General features: G+C 48.0%; 2 protein-coding genes across 5 annotated transcripts in view; one reads left to right on the top strand and one right to left on the bottom strand.

Annotated features, from left to right (window-relative positions):
- Positions 1 to 17,237, top strand: part of LOC135919339 (sodium/hydrogen exchanger 2-like) — a 378,884-nt gene that overhangs the window by 73,901 nt on the left and 287,746 nt on the right. The window lies entirely within an intron of this gene.
- Positions 9,974 to 11,194, bottom strand: LOC135919310 (uncharacterized protein DKFZp434B061-like). The gene has a single exon (XM_065453043.1). It carries the CDS (start codon positions 11,192 to 11,194, stop codon positions 9,974 to 9,976), a length of 1,221 nt encoding a protein of 406 aa, XP_065309115.1.

The raw sequence follows: 17,237 nt of genomic DNA, 5'->3' as shown, positions 1-17,237 counted from the left end.
CATAATAACGCTCACATAAGAGTGGGAATACTGCGCCCGTTTATTCAGTGACAGCCATTTTCTCCGACGTTCCAAAGCCGCTCCGGCGCGTGAGGTGACGTCAATCTCGTGCCACGGCGAACGCAGTTTTTTTGTCTTCGTTGCCATTTTCACTATTAAGCACTCTTCCGTCCTTAAGGTGATTACCACTGTACGGATTTTCGTATACGGGTCGATCTACGAGTACGAGTACGAGCAAGAGTACAAGGTGTCTGTAGATCTCTGGCACTGTCCGCATACACCAACCAGTATTGTTCGCTACCACTATGTTGTCCGCATACACCAACCAGTGCGGGGGCCTTCTGCTCTATCATTTTTCCATCACGTGGGTATGATAAATCAAATCTTAATTGGTTGTATTCAATTTGTCTTTCTGTGCCCTTAACATAAATCCTGAAAAACAATGGACAAAGATGTCATCCTTGCTTCAGTCCTTGGAGAATTTCCATCACTTCATTACGATTCTGGCCATCCCACAAATTTTTATTCAGTTCTCTCTCTTTATATATATATATATATATATATATATATATATATATATATATATATATATATATATATATATATATATCGAGACAGAGAGAGCGAGACGTATACCGAATGTGAAGCAAGATGGCCAAGGAGCAACATGCGCCCAACTTGATGTGGCTCGATATCTCCCAACGCGTTCGACTGCAATAAAGTTGCGTCCTTGCCAATGTGGAAGACATGTTACGAAGATTGCACAGCCGTCTGTGGACTTTGCCACACTTCTGCAGAAGTGTAAGTATGCTCACTTCTATGTTGTACGAGTCCTGAAAGTCGTCCCCTTTTTGAAGCCTTCTCGCTTTTCGTAAACGACCTGCGGTGTTCCGAGACTCTCGCAAAACGTTTCACCGAGCACATTGTACATAAAAAAAATATGAAGTTTAAGAATCTTTTCGGTTTCATAAGCCTACTTAAGAACCGGACAAATGCGTCGATGCTCATTACACCGAATTATGCAGGCTGTTCGAGCGTTGCAACTACCAGGTTCCTCATGTCGAAGAGCGTCTCGTACGTGACAGACTCGTGGATGGCCTAAGAGATGCACGCCTGTATGTCCTTAACATAAAGCGTGGACAACAGTGGGTACAGAAGATACCGTTGCTTCACTACTCAGTAAACTTCCGCAGCTTCATTGCATTTGCGGCCTTCCCATCGGATATGCACTTGGTGGTCCCTATCAGCTTCACGAAATCGTCATCTATGCCTTGACTGACCATGACCATGACATCTATGACCCATTTTCCAGGACTCTAGGTATAAAAGAAGCGAAGTGCATCGCGCAGAGCCTCTAGTTTTGCCCCCGCCTCCCTTGACCCCAGCATATACATTTAATGAAGTTTTCTCTCTCTCTATAGTTCTGCCGCCGTAGGCTTCGTGACATGCGATTTTGGATGGGTGCGAGCCAAACCCGTAGCTGGAGATACGTGCTCGAGTGGTGCAATTTTGTGGAAAAAAAAGCAAAAAGTGGCGAACAAGAACAGACAAGGCGGAGCCCTAGATTTGGTGCACTGCGCAGATAATCGCACGTACCGCCAGCTTCAGAGCCAGGAGGTGTTTCGACGACCTCTTCTAAAAGTGTACGGGCGTGTCGAGTGATATTCCCCTGATCCTTTCGCCGCGGCGTATTTTTAAAGAGCTCAACACCACGTTCGGTGGTGAGGAGGAAAAAAAAGTGAAGGAAAAGGTGTCGGAGACCTCTGCAGACCTTGAGGAAGACGGACTCTAGAACGCGAGAGAAACGGCAAGAGAAAGGTGTCTCCACGAGAGTGAAAGCAAATAACTCTGCTTAGAGAAGGCGCAGCCAAGAGAGATAGAAGGAGAGAGAAGTGCTCTCGTTAAGAGGCAGCTGCAGGCCGTCTCCTGCGGTTCTCACACTTGTCAAGCTTCTCGCTGCGCCCCTTACCCTCTCGCTTTCTGCTGCTGCTCTTTCCCCCCGTCCTTCCCCGCTCATCCTCGAAACCTTCTTAAGGCGCCTCAAGCGCAGGCGAGAGTCGCGAGACCAAGGCAAACCCAGGCTCTTTTTTCGTGCTTGGAATGGTCGGGGGCTCACTTAAGTTTTGTTTCGTGTTCGTGTGCCGTCGGACTCTTAGTTGCATAACGGATTTCTGAGCGCGTAATGTAGCACTCTTGCTGGCGAGGAGTTTGGGCTTATACAGATTTGGATAGAAGAGAAGGGAAAGAAGCGCCGCCGTGGCGGGTGTACAAGAGCCATCGACGGCTTCTGTTTTATTGGCGCGTCTCTCGGAGCCAAACAAAGAATCTGCCTCGGAGCGGCTTGCGTAAATTCGCGTGAATTGATTCTCGTCGTTGTTCACCGCCTCGAAACGTGCTTCGTTATTCACTTTAATGTGTACGCTTCTGACGGATGGTCGTTCCTCGCATCAGCGAGAGTGCTACAGCAAAAGAAGTGCACGTATATCTTCGAGAACCATCAGATAGGAATAAATTGATCAGTCGCAACCTCCATGTTATGTTTTAACGGGACTTTCTTCGTTTCAATGGTCTCCGCGCTACTGCTGTACTACTAAACATTCTGTACAAAACAAATCGGGCGTTGTCCTGTGGACAAAAATTGCGAAAGCGTGTGCGCTCGTGTGACAAGGTGCGTGTTGATTGAATAGTTCTTAGCCCGACCGACTGATCGATTGATGAATTGATTGATGAATCAATTGCTTGGTTGAGTGACTGACTGGAGTGACTGATTGATGTATTCATTGATATGGTTCGCGCGCTCACATAGCCTTCTTCTTGTTATTATTATCATTCTTTTTCAGGGCTCAGCATTTAATACATATGTTATTTTATTTACAAATACTGCTATCTCATTTTAGAGACACAACAGAGGTGGGTTATGATATGTGACGCTAGTAGGGAGCAATCACTTGCATTATTTGCATGGCTAGGTCTTTCTGCAGCGATTAATAAACACAACTTCTCCTCATTTTACTGTCAAAGGGCTTGATTGGTCGATGGATTGATCCACAGACGTCCACCTGGAAGTAGAGGCGGCCACAGTGCATGGTTTTGTATTCGTTTTCATCAGGCACCCTAATGTACATCCGGCGCCAAAAGTTAACGGACCACGGGATCTCCGAAAGCGTTCAATTCCCGAGCAGCCTATAGCAGTAGCCAGTAAAACTGTATACGACAATGTTGTTAGCATATCTAGTCGAAGCCCGAAATTCGTTGTGCGGTTGCGGATTTATTCATATTTTCTGAGCTCTCGTTCCTCTCAATACTTTATCGTCAGGTGCACCTTTACGTTCACCTAGGAATCCTAGGAGATGGACTTTTCTGCATTCCGCATTTATATATAACTAGTTACAGTGACCATTTGCTGACTCTCGAAAGTAATTATTACTAAAAACGTTATCGATCTTCTAGTGTTACTTCTCGCACGCCTTCCATCAACGTTACACAAGTACAGCAAATGTTGCAACGTTTCGCGGTTGGAGGAAGTTTATCTTTGGGGTATTCGGGCTGTTGGCCCTGACACCTGCTGTCACTTGGGCCTGGGTAAATGCAAAAGACAGTCATAGAACGTGTCCCGCATCACCGGCTCCTGCATCCACGGCGGTCAACCACCAGCTTCTGTGACAGGGTCTTGGTACTCTGGATATTATATGGGTTGTTAGAGTTGTAGGAAGATCCCAGCGCTGACATCCAGTTGTAAGGATTGGGGGGTCAGTCCCACCGTTCGTAACCAGTTGTCAAGATTGGAGTCGGGCATGAATTAGATGGTAGCTGGTCCATGCCGTCGTCCAACTTATCCACGCTGAGGACGTTGCTGAAGGGAAGGACTGCTTCTCATCGAGAACGAGGAATATGGGTTTATTTACAGTATCTGCATCAGGACGTTACAGTCCATCAGTCTAGCATGACTGCGAGAGAAAGTACACTGAGCAGCCGCACAACAGCGGTTTATAAACACTCGGTCCTCCCTCGATGCCAAGGTGAGGGAAACGTTCGACCGGGCACCGTAGACGAGGGCTTATACACACACCTCTTTGCGCGAGGTTCACGGTCCCCAACCGACGTCAGACGGCCTTCGCAGAACTCGGAGCTGACGTCAGGAACGGCACATCCGATTCCCCGAGCTGACCCCCGCAGCGCGGCCACCGGTTGTCCATTGTCTTGCGTCTTGAACGGCGCGTGGGAAGAGGCCTCCGGAGACGTCCCCTCGGCAACTCCCCCGCTCATAGCAGATCAGGTCGGCGGTGGCGGGTTCAGTAACAATAGTTAGTCCGCCGATCGCGTTTAGTCACAACGGCGCCGAGGCTACAGCGTAACGGTGGCTTTTCTAGAAAAGTTGACGCCGCTGTCGCAACTGGCTGGCAAAACTTCCACCTCAGCGGGCCGTTCTTAACGGCTGCAATATGCTCAGTAATGTTATATTCACAGTTTAATGTTCCAGAGCACTATACCCAGTGCCTAAAGTCAGGAGGGGCCCGGGGGTGGGGGCGGATTCCTCCCTATCTTTTGAGGAGGGTCTCGCCTCCTCTCTCCCCCTCGGCAAGTGAATTGCAGCACTGTGGCACCCATTCGACAAGCGCTGGAGGTGATTTTATTACCAGTATAGACCAGAACACGCTAGTCTCGCACCCAGACTAACCGAACGCATACTCTCGCACCCGGGTTGCCCGGTCGACCGGCGCTATTTTGTACTGGGCTGCCAAAGTGTGTTCGCCGGCGACCAGTAGACATGGCAAACGCCAGCTCTAGGGCTCTAAAGTGCGGAAATGTGCCCGCTCACACGGATCCAAAGTAGAAGAAGTCATCTGGGCATCATTGCGTCGTGTTTGGATGCCAAAACAACCAGCGGAAAAGGAGCAGGTTGCTTAGCGCTGTTTGCGAAGAGCACAACACACGTAGGGAATCGTGCCGGTGCGGTGTTTTCAGCCTGCGCCGATTTCCATCCGCAACGAAGAATGCCAAGCTGCGTCACCGGTGGATAGCTGCAGTGAATGGGAAGAACTACCAACCCAGTGAAAATGCACGAGTGAGTATTCGATCTGCGTATATTTTGGTGCCACGTTCAACTTTGCGCACTACAAACGTAATACGCAGGTTTGCTCCGAGCACTTTCTGGGCAACAAGCCTACAGAGCAGAATCCCGCGCCCGTGCTTCGCCTTGGCTATAACACAAAAAGGCTTTTCGTGTTTTCATTCAGGCAGAGCTCCCGACGGTTAAGTGGAACAGTTGAGTTTGCGGTTAGCGATACTTGCAGCTGGTGCACGGAACGACCATTAAGCGTGAACGACAAGTTGTAGGCCTTGCTGGTGAGCGTTATTGCTAATGAAAGTAAACCGAAGTCTGCTCGTCACGTAGCATGCGTCCACAAAAACGTAAACGACGACTACTCGTCGTCGAAGGTGTTCTTGAAGCGCACCTACCTTTACGAGCTGGTGTTGCAGGTGTCATTCGTAACGAATTCATTTGAGCCTCCTGAGCTCTAAACTGCGTGCGGGCTGTTATGCGGGGCAAAGCGCAAAATATTTCCGTTCATATGGCGAGGAAAATAAGGTGCTTAATTATTCTTGTATTTTGTAACAAAATTTTGATCGTTCTCACTAGTTTTTTTTTACTGTTTTCTTTTCTAATGGAGCGCCAACAATCCGATGGCCTCGCACAAGCGAAACAGGTCTGGTACCAGGTAGCTCCAGTTGGTGGGGCTAATTTCTTGGAATGCAGGTGCGGTTGTTGTCTTGTACCAAAGGGGTCCTGATGATGCAGCTTTAAGTAGGGATGGTAATTTTACGTGCCCTGTCATGGTTTGTGCAACTGTACAACACCTGCATCTGTCATGCTCGCCCTGTTATACGGGCTTTGACTGCTCATGTAGTTGAACATTATAACTACTGTAGTACCTCATTTTCCAATGAGTGCAGGTTTAGCATCATATGCTGCTTGTTCGAGTGCTGTAGGCTTTTGTTCTGAATGTTGTACTCTTAAGTGGTTGCACGATACAATTGGCCTGGTGTATTTTCTATTTCATTTTGAGAGGACTTTATATCTTCGCAAAAGTGATGGCATGGGAAAGAACTACAGCCCTTCTTACTATAACATCTATTTTGTTTTCAGTGTGCAGGTGGTGAAGGGCAGGCGTCTGCTAACCAGGCAGTCAAACGACCTCGCCAGTTGGTTGCCAAGCGCGGCCAACCCAGTAGAGACCATTACAAACAAGACCAAACTGAAAGCGCAGATGACAGTGTTCTGCGTGCTTTAATAATATATGGCACCAACACAGTGCTGTAAATTCCTTCACAGGTTACGTGCCAAAAAGCTCACAGGTGTCCTAGCATATAGCGCGCGGTTTGTACAAACGTAACGTAATAGCGTACCTACCCGATGTATTCGCTTCTGCAGTCTGCACAGCACTCAGTGTGTCCATTGTGGACTTGCACGAGGTCTTGAAATTTGATTGAATCCAGACAGCGAAAATGACAGGTTAGAAAAAACGTGAAACACGCCTTCCGCGCAGCTAAAAAGCCCAAGTTTCGCTTTCGCGCCGGGTCGCATCTCCTGGCGTGGCAGCCCACTTTTACTTCGCGGCGCTTGGGATAGATGGCGCGACCGGCGCTCATCAATATGGCGGCGCCCTTTGAATTCACGGTGTTCTGGTGTATAGTGCCTTGTGCGGGGCATTTTTATCTCTCCAATTTTCCACCCTCCAATATCCACCCTGTGCGTCCAGATGGCCGCACAGGGTGTCCGTAAGCCGAGTGACGCCTCTGACGCCTTACCCAGTGGTATATAGTCAGTGACCCAAGCTGGCATCAGAAGTAAGCTTTAGATTACGGGACGCGAGAGGCATGCATACTCAAGAAATATGTGCTGCGGCACGTCTTGGTTCCTCGAAGCGGCCTGCGCAGAACAATAACATCGCCGCCCCAAAGAGGTTTCATTATTCCTGTCTTGAAAGATAATTTCCGGGAAGTGAACTGAAACTTGGGCAGACGAGGGGCAGCCAAAACATGGCTTTCAGAAAACGACGATAGGTGTCGAACACGCCAGTGCCTTCCCATTCTTCCATCTCCCGCCAGCTTTTCTCCTCCGGGAAGCGAAGAACCGTCGATCGCGACGGTCAAAAATACAATTCCGCTACAAGCTTGCCGTACCAGTCGCCAGAATTTCTAGCTTTGTGGACTGTTTCGGCACGTCTTTAAGCACACCTATAAAAATAAACATTGTTTGCTTCGTGTCGACAGAGACATTTGGCGTGTAACTTAACTATCTTTCGTGAAAAGCATTTATTTTATTTGTTGTTTGAAGGCTAGCTTTGCATTCAGGCATTGAAAACGCCACATGAACAGCTTTACAACCTGTTGAGAGCATGTGTGCCTTGCGTTTAAGGAGTGAGTGAGTGAGTGAAAACATTATTGAGCTCTAGTAATTGTGTTCTTCTGCGGCTGGGGTGGATTCTTCAGGGGAGTCTTCCTGCTTGTGTCTTCCCCGGAGGTTTTCACCCTCTGCTTCGTCCGTCTTCTATCGCAATGTCGTGCACGCCGCACTAGACCTAGCTGGTCTCCGCAGCGGTCACTGGACAGCAGTTCATCCTATTGCTCCGCACTTGGGTGTGATATGATTGGGACTACGTCAGTTTGTTGACATGCCCATGGTTTGTGGTATAAGGCGGGTTTCTCATTGCACCCTGGACATTAGTCCTTGTATAGTGTGGATTGCATTTTGCTTAGCACGTTACGGTTAGGGTACGACCCTGTTTGTAGTTGTCTCCACGCGTCAGCGTCTACCCTGCTAAGGGACTTGTGCGGCGGGTTTTCTGCTTGGGCACGCAGCCCCAGACGTAAGCAAGCGCTAGGGGTCCCCAATGTTTGGGTGCCCTATAATCTACATCTCTCTGAAGAGGTTCATTGAAGAGCGGCACACGCCTAGTGGCACTTTCCCAATGACCCAACCTGGCGTGAAGAAGATTTATTGAAGAGCGGAACGTACCCATTCTCACATACTCAGTGACCCAAATTGGGCCAATGGTTGGTTTCGATGTGGGTTCCCTCACCACAGCAGCTTGATGCTGTACTCATTAGACTACGGACTACCCAGTGACTCATGTTTGTGGCAAAACGGTTAGAGACGTAGATAAAAACATTCCGGAAAGGGCGTGAAGAATGTTAAGAATGCAAGTCTCGTTAATGTCTTCGAGCGCGGACACTGTGACGAACACTAAAGCGCCGCCCAAAACCAGAATGAAGTGCGTGCCTCGAACGACTTGCAAATTTGGAACAGTGCCATGTCGAGAATGAAAGGAAAGGAAAATCGCGTAACGGTATGAAACCACTGGCGTCGCAGCCTGCCGCCGTTTGGGTTAAGAGATTGGAAAGATATGTAAGTAATAAACAAAACATGTAATCAAGCGCTCGGTATCATGCACTCCACGCGGGAAGTTTGAGTGCAGCCCCAACTTCATGTGGCATCCAGCGCACCACACGTATATTGGTAGGTTCTGACTATGCGGGTTACTCTACCATTGTGGTGCTCTACCATTTAAGCATTACTTTCACTGTATTCTCCTGCGACATTTCTAAAAAGGACGCGCAGACATTATACCTTATCGGAAGCCAGACTGATATACGAGTATTGCACCTGCTTCGTTGAATGCTTCTGCGTCATCGCGTTAATAATATTACTCTAACCGATATACAAATTAACTATAAAATTAACCTCTAATTAGATGAATAAATTGCATACACGAATTTCAGCGCACGATAGAGGAAGGTTTGATTTTTTTTTTACAAAGCACTGAAAATATTAAACATTTTCAGGAATCTTTTTGCTTGTACGTGCTATGCGCCATTTACGACCGCCTTCCCTAACGACACATTCAGCATCAGATTTGGCTGACATTTTTCCTTACGAACAATTCGAGTGTTCGAGCTCTCTGTGAAATCGGGCCTATATTTTTGCATGACACTGACCCAGGTACTTTGCGGACTTACATTTTCGTGTGAGGCCACGGCCTGCTCTTGAATCGTTTTACATCCGCTGTCACTTACGACAGCGTTGCCAGCCGTCCTCCACTCGGCCGTCCGAGACGCTGACGAGGAGCTGCTTGAAGCCTTCGTCGGTTTCATCCGGCTTCCTGTGCGTGTTTCATAATACTAATGCCGCCTATTTTCTGAAGTTTGATCGGTTAGAGAATAAACAAACATATCCGACGATTACGATACTCCCTAATGCGAAATTCGAGCGCAGCTGGGTACGTGCTTTAATTTCGCCGTATATTGAGGCAAAAAACTTGAGACTGAAATCACTGCACCGACTGACAGTGGGCCAGTGGCGTCAGCGCCTTTGCAACGGGAAGGGGCAGTATGGGAACGCTGACATAAGGAGCGGCATCGGAGCCAGGTGTGGAAAACAACTACGAACGCGCGAGAAGTGGCACGAGTGCGTTCGCGCAGTTAAACCGAAGGTCGCTGACGCTCAACGCAGGAACGCGCGCCTTAGAGAACCGTACTTATAACCTTTATGCAGAAAATAATTGAACAACAGCAAAGATCCTTGAAAGCAGAATTTATTTGGATGGTTTCCCTGGCGCGCAGACCACGATTTCTTCACCGTCGTTTTCTTGGAAACTTCGAAATTCATATTCAGAATTCAGTCTCTTAAATTCAATTGTCTTAAATGTTTTAAATTCGTCATCAAAATTCTAACTCTTCGAAATTCAATCGTCATCGATTTGACTCGCCTATTTCTACTGCTCGGCGACGAATGACTTCTACGGTGTTTTTTTTTTTGCGATCCTTGGCGCTCGTGCTCGCTGCAAACGTGCTGCTCCGGCTCTTGCTTCAACCCCCCTTTCTTCCGCGGCTGCTCTCCGAGTCGGTGGTGAACGTTCCTCGGTGGCTGCCTTTGTGCTTGTGGCCACCGCGGCCGCTGCGGGGCGAGTGGCTAAATTCTGCCACGGTTCCTTCCCCTCTTCGCCCGGTGTCTGCTGCTGCCATTGGAGTGACCTCGCGAGCGCTGTCCACGCATGGTAGTCTTGGCCGCGGCGGAAATGGCATCGCTCGGGGAGGAGCTCCGTGATTGCGTCTTGCGGCTAACCCTCTGCGGCTTCCGTGAAAGTTCCTCGGTGGTGGACGAAACACTGGCATAGGCGTCTGATGCCGGTTCATCGGAGGCCTTTCTTGCCTTGGCAGACGCCGTGATGGCGATGGATTTCGGCGTTGCTGGCTTCAGAGACCGGGACCTCGTCGTTGGTGGAGATGGGTCCTTATTGGTAGGCCTTGTACGCGGCCGCTTGACGGTGGTGGCCTCTTGAGATGGACTACCGCAATCGTAGGCAGCAGCCAGCTTCCGCTTCGCCCGGGTCATATTGGGCAGGGCCGCTTCCTTCTTGGCTGGCTCCTCCTCCTGCGTCATGGTGGCAGAGGTGGCATCGCTCGGGGAGGAGCTCCGCGATGGCGTCTTGCCGGTTGCCTTCTGCGGCTTCTGTGATAGTCCCTTGTTGGTGGACGGAACGTACACGTAGGCGTCTGGTGCCGGTTCATCTGAGGCCTTTCTTGCCTTAGCAGAAGCCGTGGTACCGATGGTTTTCGGCGTTGCCGGCTTCAGAGACCGGGACCTCGTCGTTGGTGGAGACGGGTCTTTATTGGTAGGCCTTGCACGTGGCCGCTTGACGGTGGTGGCCTCTTGCGATGGACTACCGCCATCGTCGGCAGCAGCCAGCTTCCGCTTCGCCCGGGTCGTATTGGGCAGGGCCGCTTCCTTGTTGGCTGGCGGCTCCTCCTGCGTTATGGCGGCAGAGGTGGTATCGCTCCGGGAGGAGCGACGCGATGGCGTCTTGCGGGTCACCCTCTGTGCCTTCCGTAAAAGTCCATTGCTGGTGGAGGGAACGTTCACGTAGGCTTCTGGTGCTGGTTCACCTGAGGCCTTTTTCACCTTGGCAGAAGCAGTGGTGGGGATGGCTTTCGGCGTTGCTGGCTTCAGAGACAGGGACCTCGTCGTTGGTGGAGACGGGTTCTTATTGGTAGGCCTTGCACGCGATCGCTTGACGGTGATGCCCTCTTGAGATGGACTGCGGCCATCGTCAACACAAGCCAGCTTCCACTTCGCCCGGGAAGTCTTGGGCGGGGCTGCTTTCATCTTTGCCAAATCCTCCTCCTGCGCCATGAAGGCAACAGCTCGGCGCACGCCCTAGGCCTCGCTCCTCCGTTAGCACACGCTCCCGCAGTCTCCTCGCAGTCGTCGTCAGCCTTCGGGCTGCCGTGGAATGGCGTCAAAGGCCGGGCTTCAGGAAGAGCCGTGCCCGCAGTGGGAGGACGGGCGCCTGCTGCGGTCTAAGATAAGGTATTCTGGCGAGTCGAGCAGCTTGCTTGCTCGCTTGTCCTGGCAGGAATCGAACAGCGTTCGCGAGCCTCGTGAGACGGCGCGTGGAGTGGCGGACTTCTTTCTCCTTCGTCGTGCCAATTTTCCGGCGAGAGTAGCGTTCGCGTTTCGCTAGCTGCCTGGTGGAGACACCTGCGTTCCTTCCTTTATTCCGGTTCATGATTGAACGCCACTTGTTATTGCGACGCCAGCGTGTACAGGCGTTTCTCAGGTCGTCAGAGCGCGTTGCTGCGAATCCTCTAGAAACGCGGTGTTGCTACCGCCTCTATATTCGAAACCCAACATTCGTCATGGTGTCAAATTGGCCATTTGGACGCCTTCATTTGCTTTCGTCCACCGAACGCAAACCAAGATGGCCAACGACCAACATGCGTCGGATTCATGGTGCACAATATTCTTACAGCGTAGTCGGATTTGAAGTGGCTCGGCATCTTGCTACGTCAACCCGATGGTTCGACTTCAACATGCATCCTGGCCGACGTGGAAAATCCGTTAATAAGATTACGCAGCCGTCTCTGTAGTTTTCCACACTTGCAGAAGTGCAAGAACGCTGACATCTATATTCTATGAGCCCTGAAAGCCGTCCCCTTTCTGAAATGTTTGCGTTTTCTGTGGACGAACTGCATTCCGCCCACATCTGTGGACGAACTGCATTCCGTCCCCCTCCGAATTCAGACGCTGGGGCTGCATTCAGACAGCGGCGGAATACAAAAAAAGAGAAAGAAAAAACAAAAGAACTGCCCGTGTGTCGTAGTTCGGGTGCACGTTCAAGAACGTCCAAGTAGTGAAAATGAATCTGGAGTCCTCCACTACAGCATGCCTCATTACCTCTTATACAGCGGAGCTGTTAAGGGCTAAGTTAAGGGCTGTTAAGTTCCCCCGTCGTCGTCTTCCACCGCTGGCTCGTTGGCGCCCTTCGCCGCTGCCCCGCGAACGTACTCGTGCCACTGCACCCTCTTTCGTCGTCGGAATCAATCAATCAATCAATCAATCAATCAATCAACCAATCAATCAATCAATCAATCAATCAATCAATCAATCAATCAATCAATCAATCAATCAATCAATCAATGTAATTATAATTAAGAAACACAGACGTAACCACTTTCACAGCCAAGCTGTTAAGGGCTAATTCCCCCGGGACGTGGGCCGGAACATGTAGACGTGGGCCGATCCCGAACATCGCGCTATACCGGGCCGACCCGCGGCGGAGGTGCAGTTCGCCATTAAGGGGCCACATACGCAGTTTCGCTGGTCATCCTTCATAGAGTGGAAAGGCACTGTGCCCTTCTTTCTTTCTCTCTATCTTTCATGGCGTATATATATACGCCATGATATATATATATATATATATATATATATATATATATATATATATATATATATATATATATATATGTGTGTGTGTGTGTGTGTGTGTGTGTGTGTGTGTGTGTGTGTGTGTGTGTGTGTGTGTGTGTGTGTGTGTGTGTGTGTGTGTGTGTGTGTGTGGAAAACTGGCGACTCTTTATACGAAGTGTCTATCGACTGCAAGGGTCCCAGAAAACTGGAAGTATGCAAACATTATGTTAATCCAGACAAAGGAGGCGTTAAAGAATTTAAAAATTCCCAGTATTATATAAAATATACCAAAATAATCTCCAATAGGATAAGTGCAACACTGGACTTTAGTCAACCAAGGGAATTGGCTGGCTTCAGGAAGAGATACTCTACAATGGATCACATCCATGTCATTATTCAGGTAATCCAGAAATCCGCGGGTACAATAAGCCTCTCTACATGGCTTTCACAGATTACGAAAAGGTGTTTGATTAAGTAGAAATACCGGCAGTCGTAAAGGCATTACGTAATTAAAGACTACAGGCTGCTTATACGTAAATATCTTGGAAAATATCTACAGAGGTTCCACAGCTACCATAATTCTACATAAGTAGGAAGATACCTATAAAGAAAGGAGTCAGACAGGGAGATGCAATCTCTCCAATGCCGTTCACTGTGTGCTTGGGAGAAGTAGTCAAGTTATTAAACTCGGAAGGCCTAGGAGTAAGGATCGACGGCGAATATCACAACAACTTTCGGTTTGCCGATGACATTGTTCTATTCAGCAACACTGCAGACAAGTTACAACAAACGATGGAGGACCTTAACAGAAAGAGTGTAAGAGTGGGGTTGAAGATTAATATGCAGAAGACAAAGATAATGATGAATAGGTGGGCAATAGAACAAGAGTTCAAGATCTCTAGGCAGCCTCTAAAGTCTTTGAGGGAGTACGTTTACCTAGGTCAACTAATCACAGGGAACCCTGATCATGAGAAGGAAATTCATAGAAGAATAAAAATGGGTTGGATCGCATACGGCAGACATTGGCAGCTCCTCACTGGAAGTGGAATTATCATTGAAAATGAAGGTGTACAATCAGTGCATTTTACCAGGGCTGACATATGTGGCAAAGACATGGAGACCGACAAAGAAGCTTTAGAACAAGTTAAGGACCGCGCAAAGAGCGATGTAACGAAAATTTCGGGGCATAACGTTGAGAGAGAAAGAGAGCGTTTTGGATCAGAGAGCAAACGGGTATAGCCGACATTCGAATTGACATCACGCGAAAAAACGGAGCTGGGCAGGTCATGTAATTCGCGGGTTAGATAACCGTTGAACCATTAGGGTTACAGAATGAGTACCAAGAGAAGGGAAACGCAGTCGAAGACGGCAGAAGACAAGGTGGAGCGATCGTCGTGCAGTGGATGTAAAACAGGCTGATATCTAATATATATATATATGGTGTTTCAGCGAACACTTTCATAACTAAAAGAAAAAGTATTTGGCAGATATCACAATTCTAGTCCATGAGCTGGTTTACTCGAAGAGGTGGACATTACTTGTATTGGAAAGTGAAATGAATAATCGACTAATAAATGAAAAAAAAATGGAGTCATTCCACCCTCTGAAGGTGGTTGACCAGCGAAGCTGTTTTGGGGGTATAAATTATGTTAGTATAGAGATTTGTTCATATGTAACTATACATATAACTGTGTATATATCATTTATGCGACATACAAAGGAATATAAGGCGCGCACTACGTCACGCACTGCGTTTTTCATATAGAGTTACTGCCGAAGGGCTTTTACGACGCCGCTCTAAAGACGCAGATGTTGTCGACGCAGCTACGACGGATCGCCATTTAGACGCAGGTGGCCGTTAAACCGGGCCTCGACGCGAGCGACGATATGCGTTGACCGAGGCGGGAGTCCAAAGGAGTGCACGAAACAAAACGTGTTTGTTTGTAGTTGGCGATTGAGCACACTTCCTTGTTAGTTAGCTGAATGAAACTTGGAAGAACTAGAGTTTTATTCTAGCGGACAAATATGGGCTGTCCCTGTGACATCCTGTGGAAGCCCATGTATTGACAGTAGACGGGAATTCCACATTATTTACAACTTCACTCTAAACTACGTAATTATGAAAAGTGAATGAAATTCGGCGTAATGTTAGTCGTCTCAGCGGTTAATTTTCAGATAACTTGTTTCGGGATAGTTTCGATAAAACAAGAATTACGGCCGTTTTCTGTAACCATGTTCCCTCCTCAGATGCCTATGTATTGACAGCAGACGGGAATCCTGTGACGTTTACAACTTCACTGTTAACGAACTAATTATGACAAGTAAACGAAAGTCGGCGTAATGACCGAGTCGTCTTAGCAGACAATTTCAGTGCGATTTTTCCACAGGATACCTACATTAGATTGAGAGCTACAGAGAATTCGCGAGAAAGTTGGCTTTGCCGCAAGGCGTTTTCTGTTCGCCGCAGGGGTTTTTCCGGAGGGTAGCTATAGACAGTTGCGCTGTAAAAATACACGCAGAATCTCCCCAGGGAGTTACGTAAGTGATGCGTGTGCATTTCGTAGTACTGGCGTGGTGTTTCGTGGTAGTATGCCGGCGTGTTTCGTTTAATTGCGAGAACGACCACGAAATAAACATGAAACGAAGAAGCGCGGTTGCAACACCGAACTGTTAAGCGAGACCTGCACCAGACGACGTAGAAGAAGCGAGTGCAAGCACCGTTCGCTCGTGTTATGAATAGCGAGGAGCGGATGTAGACGTGCGATTAAATTACTAGGGAAATGTAGCGACTCAAGGAAATGCATTCAACATTTGTTAAATACACTGAACCACTGTAAACTGTGATGAACCGTGCTCTGGCGGCTGCTACGTGTAGCATGGCTGCGCGGGCCCGTGTACCTGCGAAAGCGGCAGAGTTCACCGAGTGCTGATAGCTTCGTGTGCGCTGTGTTCACGCCGCTTCGTTGGCGTCGAAGCGAGAGGCTGCAGCGCGCAGGTGAATTCGCTCGCTGCTGCGGGCGCCATGTTCAAAGCGATCGTCTTACGGGACGGACGGACGAACGCAGGAATGGACGGTTTTGCGATGGCCAAGCATAGAAATGCTTGCGCATTTAAAACTCGCCAATGAAGATTTTATCTAGTTACCTTATTGCGCAATTGCAATTTACAAATTCTAAGCGTGTGAGACTGCCAGGCATATCCACTTGAAGAGAATTGTGTGGATGGCACCATTTACGACATGTGCGTCGCCAAACTTGCTGTACAAATGCACCGTCATTCCACTTACTTTCTTAACGAAACGTCCTTTCATATATTGAAGCGCAAAAGTAACTGGAACGCCAATGCATTCTTCCGTGAAGTTCGCAAATTAATATCTCGGAGGTAGTGTCATCCTGGTAATTCGTTCCAAGTTGATCCGCCTTTAGAAGTCCCGGCTAGAAATTGTAAATAGTGATATGTGCCATAAGGTAATTAGGTGAAACTTAATAATTATGTTTAATTAGTCAATTATTCATTAACTTTTTTGTGGAAGGAATGTCCGCCTCTTCGAGTAGACCAGTTCATGGACTAGAATATGTGCTATCTGGCACAGGCAACGTTTACAAATTTTTTAATGTGTTTGCTGAAACACCCGGTATAAATGCCTTTTTTTTTCTTTGTGGCGGAATGGGGAAACGCTAACAAGCTAAAAGAGAAGTCGAAAGCGACTGTATAAAAAATATCACAGTTTCTCCGTAAGGGCGAAGCAATGAATGCGATAGGAACATCTTAGTATATGACAAGAGGTGTAAGACTCGTAGCTGTAGTGGCAGTATGAATTGAAGTAAACGTAAGCTGACAAAGTAAACGAGCTGTTGTGCTAGAAGTCCTCTGTTTGAATCCTGCCATTGCACAATCTCATTTATGTTTATTAATTATTGCCAACATCTTTCTTAGGCACGTTACCGCCACTTTTCCGTATCGAATATGTTTCTCACCATTTTACTGGGCCTATCTCGGACGTAGCGCACAGCCGCACCAATAAAACCATAATTTTCAGGTTCCAGCTCTATTATTGTTTCGCACTTTTAATATTTAAGGCTGAGAAGGTTTGAGTTAAAGGCTGCCGGTGTTTTCTTTCATGACATTTCTCTGTGGGTGGTCATTCTCAATATTCTGAGGAATAATTTTATCAAGAATGTGAGATCTGGTACGAGCAACCTTACTGATAGAATTGTGTGGCCATATAACCCGCATATACCGCATGCCATATAGCATGGCGTGGCATATAGGTAGCATGCGTATACCTAAATATATGCGGAACGTCACGACGAGGACGACGACAAAAATTATCACAAATATTCTCGCAATAAAAATCAAACAGCGGTAATCTGCTTAGAATAAACGGAATTCACCATGGTCATCTTGCTGTTCGTCCTCTTGTAAAAGCTCATTATCCTTCACTATTGGTAAATTCCTACTAATGTGGAGTTGCACACGTGGCCTT

The sequence above is a fragment of the Dermacentor albipictus genome, chromosome 2 (genome assembly GCF_038994185.2).
Source record: "Dermacentor albipictus isolate Rhodes 1998 colony chromosome 2, USDA_Dalb.pri_finalv2, whole genome shotgun sequence".
Taxonomy (NCBI): Eukaryota; Metazoa; Arthropoda; class Arachnida; order Ixodida; family Ixodidae; genus Dermacentor; species Dermacentor albipictus.
This window is presented reverse-complemented; position numbering and strand designations above follow the sequence as displayed.